The sequence below is a fragment of the Lactuca virosa genome, chromosome 6, assembly GCF_052849685.1.
Source record: "Lactuca virosa cultivar CGN04683 chromosome 6, Lactuca_virosa_CGN04683_v6, whole genome shotgun sequence".
In the NCBI taxonomy this organism is placed as follows: Eukaryota; Viridiplantae; Streptophyta; class Magnoliopsida; order Asterales; family Asteraceae; genus Lactuca; species Lactuca virosa.
In genome coordinates, this window is record NC_136431.1 from 87,071,610 (window position 1) to 87,080,067 (window position 8,458).

General features: G+C 32.8%; 1 protein-coding gene across 1 annotated transcript; it reads right to left on the reverse strand.

Moving 5' to 3' along the window:
- Nucleotides 1-2,072: 2,072 nt before the first annotated feature.
- Nucleotides 2,073-7,950, reverse strand: LOC145122708 (homeobox-leucine zipper protein REVOLUTA-like). Its single transcript, XM_079058275.1, has 17 exons — nucleotides 6,903-7,950; nucleotides 6,459-6,618; nucleotides 6,301-6,374; nucleotides 6,116-6,206; nucleotides 5,923-6,018; nucleotides 5,715-5,828; nucleotides 5,556-5,639; nucleotides 5,300-5,455; nucleotides 5,135-5,209; nucleotides 4,928-5,034; nucleotides 4,674-4,857; nucleotides 4,371-4,559; nucleotides 4,187-4,267; nucleotides 3,625-4,097; nucleotides 2,778-2,883; nucleotides 2,534-2,683; nucleotides 2,073-2,431 (listed from the first exon to the last, which is right to left on the reverse strand). Exons 1-17 carry the CDS (start codon nucleotides 7,142-7,144, stop codon nucleotides 2,282-2,284), a joined length of 2,532 nt encoding a protein of 843 aa, XP_078914401.1. The 5' UTR covers nucleotides 7,145-7,950; the 3' UTR covers nucleotides 2,073-2,281.
- Between the last annotated feature and the right edge of the window lie 508 nt (nucleotides 7,951-8,458).

The following is an 8,458-nucleotide window of genomic DNA, read 5'->3' on the forward strand; positions in this document are numbered from 1 at the left end:
AAATGGGTATTCAAAATTAAACGAAGAGCTGATGGTTCTATTCAAAGACAAAAAGCTAGGCTTGTGGCCAAAGGTTTCACTCAAAAAGTTGGTATTGATTACCATGAAACCTTTTCTCCAGTGCTCAAGTTTAACACTGTTCAATGTCTAGTTGCTCTTGCTGTTAAACGAGGCTGGAAAATACAACAACTCGATGTCAATAATGCATTTCTTCATGGAGATCTCCATGAAGAAGTTTATATGAAAGTCCCACCTCGTCTTCATACTACTTCTCCTTATCATGTTTGCAAGCTTAAAAAGTCATTATATGGCTTAAAACAAGCATCACGACGGTGGTATTCGAAACTTTCAACAGCATTAAGGACTAGAGGATATACTCATTCACAAAATGATTATTCACTTTTTCTCAAAAAGATGGAGAACTCCTTAGTTATTGTTGTTGTTTATGTTGACGATATTTTAATCACCGGAGATGATGATGATGAAATATCAAGCTTAAAGGGTTTTCTTGATGATCAATTTCGTATCAAAGATTTGGGACAAATTAGTTTCTTTCTTGGATTGGAGTTTAACTATGTCAACAATGGCATGATCATCCATCAACAGAAGTATATCAAATACTTGCTTGCAGAATATTCTATGATTGAATGTACTTCTGTTACTACTCCATTTCCACAAACTTCGATTGGTTCCAGTCATGGAAAAGTCCCTTGAAGATCCCACTGTTTATCGACAACTCATTGGTAAATTGAATTTTTTGGTTCATACTAGACCTGATCTATCATTCTTTGTTCAGTACTTGAGTCAATTCAACCAAACTCCATCTCAAGCTCATTATGATGCTGCTTTGCATGTTCTTCAATATCTCAAAGGCACTTTCAATCAAGGACTATACTTCAATAAAGACTCTTCTTATAATATTGAAGCATAATGTGACTCGGATTGGGTTGCATGTCCAATCAAAAGACAATCTGTTAGTGGATATTTCATTCTATTTGGTAATAGTCTCATAGATTGTCACTTTGTTCGTGAAAAATTACAAAGTGGGCTTATATCTTTGTCTAATGTTTCAACCAATCATCAGCTGGCTGATGTTCTTACAAAATCTCTCATTGGTACAAAACATCAAGAAGCTATAATCAAGCTGGGGTTACAGCCTTACCCTCCAGCTTCAGAGGGGGGGGGGGGTGTTAGCATTATACTACTTTGCCGTGTACAGATTAGTTACAAGTTGTTAAAATTAGTTATTTAATTTCTGTTAGAAGATAGGTAGTAGTTCTCTGTATATATTCCCGATTCTTTGTACGGTTGAGCAACTTAGAAGCATATTTTTTTAATAAATAATAAAAAAAGATTTTAGTTAACTGAGAATACATTTTTAAATCTTCCATTTCTCTCACTTAGAAATTAACATAAAATAACATACATATTAGATTTTTTTCAAATTAAACCATAACCTTTTTTCTATCTATTTTTATCGATCTCGCCTTTACAGTTTACAGTTTTTCAATTAGACTCTTATATAGTTTTTTATTTCCTCACCATTACATTTTTCTATTTTTTCGACGTGTCCCTTTTACTTTTCTATTTTTTTTAATTAAACCTCAACTTTGCTTTTTTTTTAAAAAACGTTACATCTTTTACATAAAATCAGAAGACTACCCGGTTTTCTTTTCTTAAAAAAACCCTTGCATCTTTGCATAAAATCAGAATATTACCAACAAACCCACTACAAATGCAAAAAAATGAAAAAGATAAAAACTTTTTTAGACAAGAAAATAAAATTAATCCGAAAATAAATAAATATAGGGGCTTGTTTTAATTTTCTTTTCTTGTGTGTGGGGCTATTTGAGTATATGACACTCCATAAAAAACCCAAATTGATGGATTAAAGCACTGCAACAACCCATCATTACAAGTGTAAAAAAGCGATCTTTTTGGGCACTAACCTGATTGAATTATAAAGAAAGTGATGACAGCAACAATAGTCAATAAAGAAGATAAAAGCATGTCAACCCAGATCAAAAGGACCACATAAACAGTTAAAAACTTTAAAGCAACAACACATGCCATAAGAATCATTACCTAACATTCATTAAAAATACCTTCAAAAACCCAACATATCATGCATGGACCATTTCACATTCATATCATCCAAAAACCATTACAACACCACCATATCATGATGATGATCTCTAACTGTTTTTTTTTTCAAAAAAAGATTTAAACAAACCTCTAATACAACAACAAAAAAAAATGGACATTAAAAGTTGTGTTGTTTTCAAATGAATGACCAATTCACAAAAGAGAAAGCGAGACAATGAACAGTTGTTTCATCAGCTGCAAGAACCTTCCATGCAATAGCTTGTTCATATGAAATATGTCGCCCCATTGTTGACATACATATCCCACCAGGTAAATGTGCATAACCCTTTAAAGAAAAACAAAAACCCGTGATTTATTTTTCGTTGGAATGTATAAAGTTGTAATCTTTTTAAAAAAAATTGAAGTTATAAAGTAGTAGTAGTTATACTTGTTGCATGATTTTGGCAAATTCAGGGACTAGAGCTTTTCTTCCAGAATCATCGAACATTTTGTCTAATGTGATGTCTTGTAAGGCTACAAGAGTTGTTTCTAACATGTCAAGTCCTGCTTGATTGGCAAATACAAAAACTGGCATCGACTGGAAAAAAAATGAAATGGGTGAGAAATGATTGGTTTAAAAAGATTTTGAGAAAGATGATGTGTTGTTATGTGTTGTAAAATACTCTTTTTACCTTTAAAGAACAGCATAAAATAGCATCTTGATGTTGCCAAAGATCTTTTAATAGTGATTCCCCAACAACAGAACCACAACTTAGCAAATCCGCTCCTAAATGGTACCTGGATATAATAAGAATTTAAATAAATAAATAAAAACAAGAGTCAGAAAAAAACTAAGAATCAAAAAAAAAAAAAAAAAAAAAAGCATCAAGAATCATAAAACCAAGATTCTAAAATCAAGAATAAAAAAACCAAGATTTAACAATCAAGAATTAAAATAAAACAAGAATAAGAATCAAGAAACCAGGATTCAACAATCAAGAATATAAATAAATAAATAAACAAGAATCAAAAATACCAAGAAACAAGAAAACCAAGATTCTAAAATCAAGTATAAAACAAAAACAAAAAGAAAAAAAGAAAAGAAAAAATAAGAATCAAGAAACCAAGATTCAACAATCAAAAATAAAAAATTTTAAATTTTAAAAAAAAACAAGAATAAGAATAAGAATCAAGAAATAAAGATTCAACAATCAAGAAGAATAAAAGAAGACCAAGAATAAAAATCAAGAAACCAAGATTCAAGAATCAAAAAAAACCAAAGAATAAGAATCAAGAAAACAAGATTCAACAATCAAGAATCAAAAAGGCAAGAATAAGAATCAAGAAACCAAAAAGAATCATCAATCAAAAATCAAAAAATCAAGATTCAACAATCAAAAAACCAAAAAGAATCTCAAGCATCAAAAAACCAAAAAACCAAGATTCAAGAATCAAGAATCAAAACAACCAAGAATCAAGAATCAATAACACCAAGAATAAAGAATTTGTTTTGAAGCAAAAAAAAAAAAAAAAGCTTACGTGTAGCTATGGCAGATCCATTGAGCTAAAGTGAGTGCTTCAGGAGAACCAGGAGACGATTTGGGTCCCACACAAGGACTCAACCCAGCAGGAGAAATCGCCATAGCAACTCTCTGAACCGAATTAATGACACTCCTAACATACTGTCGCGCCATTGTCGCGACACTTTCTGCTAAATTATTCTCAAAAGGGAATTGAAACGCAATTGTCAACACAGATCTCATGTTTTGGCATGACATTGACATATCACCACCTGAACCATGGTTACTTGCATCAAGACTTGAAGTTAAATCCAATGTTCTATGTGTATTCACCATTGTGTTGTTCTTCACATCATTTGATTTTGGATCCAATGGAATTATTCTAAATCCAGAAGGAACAAGAGGCGCATCATCAGGAAACATTTCATCAATTGGAGCAAATATCAGCTCTGAACATGCTCCCACTGCATTTTCATCGATCCCACTACATAGCTATATTCAATTTTCAAAAATATATAATCAAAATCTTAATTCCGTTTTTTGTATAAAATGTTTTCTTAAGATGAAATTTGTAAATGAACCTGTAAGAGATGAATGTCACGTGACATGAACGAATCTTCTTGTCCGAGTGCGTGTCCTTCGAGTCTTACAACTTCAAGCATCTGTTTGTAAGAGGAAAAAGTATAAAGACCAAAATACCCCTGGATTCCAATTCCTTTTCACCTAAAGCTTCTAGGGCTTGTTTTATACAAGTGAAAAAAATACCTCTTCGTGTTCGATTGTGTGACCAAGGGGCATGATGATTTGGCTACCCGTGAATCTAGTGGGTCGCATTCCCGGGTATGAATACGGGTTTGGTTTAACCGAAGCAGCAGAATAAGCGTCGACATTGAAATCGGCCCATTCGGATCGATGTTCCCTTAAAAATCGAACAAGAACTGCTGGAGGCACGTTCTGGATACAACAAAAATCAAGTAAATTACAAAAATGGCCCTGTGTTTTATCTGATTTTTGCAATTTTGGTCCTTAAAGATGGATAGTTTCGGATATTAGGAGTTAAGGACTTACTTGGAATAACATTGAGGCTTTTGCGCAAAGAATCCCACCAAGAAAAGAAAGGGAATTGGAGGGATTCATGGAGTTGTTTAGATTTTTTGATGAATTCACAGCGATGATTACATCTTCAACACCATCACAGTTCATTAACGACCATCCATCATCGCTGAATCCATTGATGGCGTCGTTGAATCCTCTGTAATTGGAAATTGGAATTGAATTGTAAATTTCGTATCACAAAAATTGAAGAGAGTTTAGAATCCTACCTGCTTAATCTTTGACTTAAAGTCCTCAAAACAGCGGGTTGTCTTCCCAATCCATAAACTATTTCTCCACTCGACTCTTGAGCTATTTGTCTAATATAACGCAAAGCCTAAATCCAAAATTGAAATCAAATTAACCAAAAAAGAAACAATTTATGATCAAAATCAATAAGCGTATAAAGTTAATTCCAATTCTACAGTTCTACTCACTGCAATTGTCATCTTTTGAGCAACAATTTTGGAAGATTCGTAAAGAGGACGAAGAACTTCAGGCACACTCCATGCCTAAAACACGATAAAGATTTCAATTATAGCAACCAAGTTTTGTAAATCAATCAAAATTATAAAATTAAAGTTTTTTTTTTGGTGAATTACCTCAAGATTAAGATGATCAACTATATGAATAATGGATCCACCACCTTCACAAGGACGAATTAGGTATCCACTTGGTAAAATTTCTCCTCTTACAAATTGTGTAGCAGAAGCTGGATTTGGGCCAGCTCCAGAACCCGAAAGGGATCTTTCACACACCTTATAAAATACCAAAAAAGATCACAAATTTATATACCCTTTTGAGAAATTAAACCAAAAACGTTAAATTTTATAACAAGTTTTATAAAAAAAAAATTACCACGAGACTTCCGTTTTCTAAAGTCGTTGTGTATCTTAATGTCCAGAAATCGCGCGCAGGAGCCAATGTGGTTGGAGCAAATATCTAAAACACAAATTTATACATTAAAATTTATAAAAAAATTCAAATCGATGTGTATTTGTATTTTATATATTTTACCTGGGTATATACAAGTTCGATTGTGCCTCCATTTCCAGCAGGAAACATTGTGAAAACTTCAAGATTCCGACATTCACGAAACCAAGAAGGACGATCTTTAAGGATTTCTACAATCTGAGAATTTTTTAAAGAATTTAAATCTTGAAAATGATAAATATAAATTTGAATATATAAAAATTAGGGAGAATTTTTCTTTTTTTTTTTTTACCTTTGTGGGCTCTAAACTTACAAGACCGCAGGCTCTAGCTGCCACTCCACTGCAACTCTGTGAAATGGCAAAGATCCCAACCGAATCCGGACCAGGCTGTAATAAAAATAAAAAAAGATTCAATTTTTATAAAAAATTAAACATTTTTAATCAAGATTTATGTGAATTAATTCTATAAATAGTTAATAAAAACCTTCATCCCAGGCATCTGGACCCAATCGACAGCAGTTCCTGTAGCCTTTGAAAGGAACTCTGCCAAAGTTTCCTCTGCAATGGAGAGGAGTCTACAAGAAATATAAATAATAATTAATTAGATCCAAATGTTTAAATAATAAATACAAAAGATTGAATTATGGAATTAAGAAATTAAGAAATTACCCAGCTGGGTTATTGGCGTCTCTTAGAGAATGCTGGGGAGTGGTGACGACAGATTCACAGCTTACATCAGTTGACTGCAAAGAATGAGGATTTTATTTATAAAAATCGGATCTTGTTTTTGATTAATGATTAAAGATTTGGGGAATTTAAGAATATACAGTGTGTAATTGTTGGCGCATATATCCATTCTCGTTTACAAGTTGAGACACTTGTTTTTGCAGTCGATCGTTTTCCTCCATTAATAACTTGTTCATGGCGGATAGTTTCTTGTTCACAGTTTGAAGACGAGAAGACTCTTTTCGTTGCTTCTCTCGACATCTAAAATCGGATCGTAATTCAAAGGGGGAAAATAAGATTCGCAACACAATCGATTTTATCTACATTCTATTTCCTACTCGGAAATATAAAATAGCTTGTTTTAAGTAGTGAATTCGGAAATGGCAATGGCAGAAAGTTCTAGATTTACTCATAATGCATGTAACTAGATCAAATAAATGAAGAAGCTTAAAGTAGAGATGAAATCATGTAAGATCGTATTTAAGAGAAAACGAAAGATACCCAATTTCAGAAATATCAGGAAAGAAAGAAATCAATGTTTATACCTGCGATTTTGAAACCAGACTTTGATTTGTTTAGGTTCTATGTTGGACAAAATAGGGCATTCTCGGATTAATTGTTGTCTTCTCAAAGAACTGGGTTTTGGGCATTCTGCATAAACTCTCTCTAAAGCTTCAACTTGCTCCGTCGTATACCGGACATACTTCCCGTTATCCAACTGGTGTTTGGTGATGCTTGTATTGTTGCTGATCTCCTTATGCTGTTGATGCTGAACTACCATCGCCATTTTCAGAAATCGCTAAATCTCGGTTGTTTAATTTCTCAAATTCTTTCAGGTTTTGAGGTATGAACAAGTGTTTATTCGTTTGCGAAATGAGAGACGAAGAGAAGTGATTTGAAGAGACGAAAACAACCCCGATTCTTCCCAGAAGATTCCCACAGAAATTCAGAGAGAGAAATAGAGAGTACTCTTCGCTTTTGTTTTAAGTTCACACACCCAAAATTCACAGAAGGGAAAGTTGTAACTTACAACTAATATACAGACAAAAACAGTCCTGTGTCTTTTCCGTCTCTTTTTAACCAGTTCGATCGAACTCTGTGTACACACTTTTAATCTACCACGAAAATCTTCAAAACGTTTCACTAATTCAACATTTCAACTCCCCTTCAAAATCTCCAAAACACAAAAACCCTATCGATTTCGAACTTTACAAACAAAAAAATAGAAACAGAAACAGAAAGAAGAAGAAAAGGGTGTTTGAAGCTCCCCCTATCTTCTTGACGTGTAGAAGAAAAGGAGGCAACAGTTGCAGGATTAGAGGGATGGGCGAATGAAGAAGAGAGAAGAAGAAGCAGAGGAAGAAGAAACCCTAGACATGTTTGTTACAGGAGAAATCAGCAACACAACAAATGCAGAGAGAGAAAAAATCAAAGGGAAAATGGAGAGAAGAATTACACACACTAGAGTTTACAGAAGCACACAGCTCCTGTCTGAGAGCTAAAAAGAAGAGAGAGAAAGATGAAGAGAGAGCGAGAGAGAGAGAGAGAGAGAGAGAGAGAGAGGGAGTCGTCTCGGAAATCGAAAAATGACAGTGTTATATGCTGCTGGTGCGCGCAGCCTCGAGCCAGCCTTTGTTTGTGCAATATAAATATAAAAATATAGTATTATATTCATTAATTTATATACTACTATTAAAAATTAATAGTTTTTGATATATTGTTAAATACTATGTGGGATTAAATATAGAAAATAATTAATTGTTCTTTTTCAAGTATATATCCCGTTCTTGTTTCAAAGATATATATTGTATTATAAAAGGTTTGGTATGAAAATTTAGTAAAACGTGACTCAAAGTAATAAAGAGAGATAATCAAATGATTAATTGAGTTGGATTCATGAAAATATAGCATGTTAGATACCATATATAATTTTGTATATTTATATATGTGTTTTATGAACATACTATTATTGATTTTTTAAAATTATTATCAAAAACTGTGATTATCTATGTATCTGCTTTATAAAATATTATTAAATAATATAGTTTAATAACTTTTTGTAGTATTTTATAAATAAAATAAATAGCTCAATACTCCTTTT

What these genes read in the sequence shown, in the direction of transcription:
- LOC145122708 (XM_079058275.1), bottom strand. Translation starts at nt 7,144, where the DNA reads ATGGCGATGGTAGTTCAGCATCAACAGCATAAGGAGATCAGCAACAAT. An exon ending in TAGAAAACGGAAGTCTCGTG is followed by an intron (nt 5,456 to 5,555) that starts GTAATTTTTTTT and finishes GTATTTTATAAG; the next exon opens with GTGTGTGAAAGATCCCTTTC. An exon ending in TGGATCTGCCATAGCTACAC is followed by an intron (nt 2,884 to 3,624) that starts GTAAGCTTTTTT and finishes TATTATATCCAG; the next exon opens with GTACCATTTAGGAGCGGATT.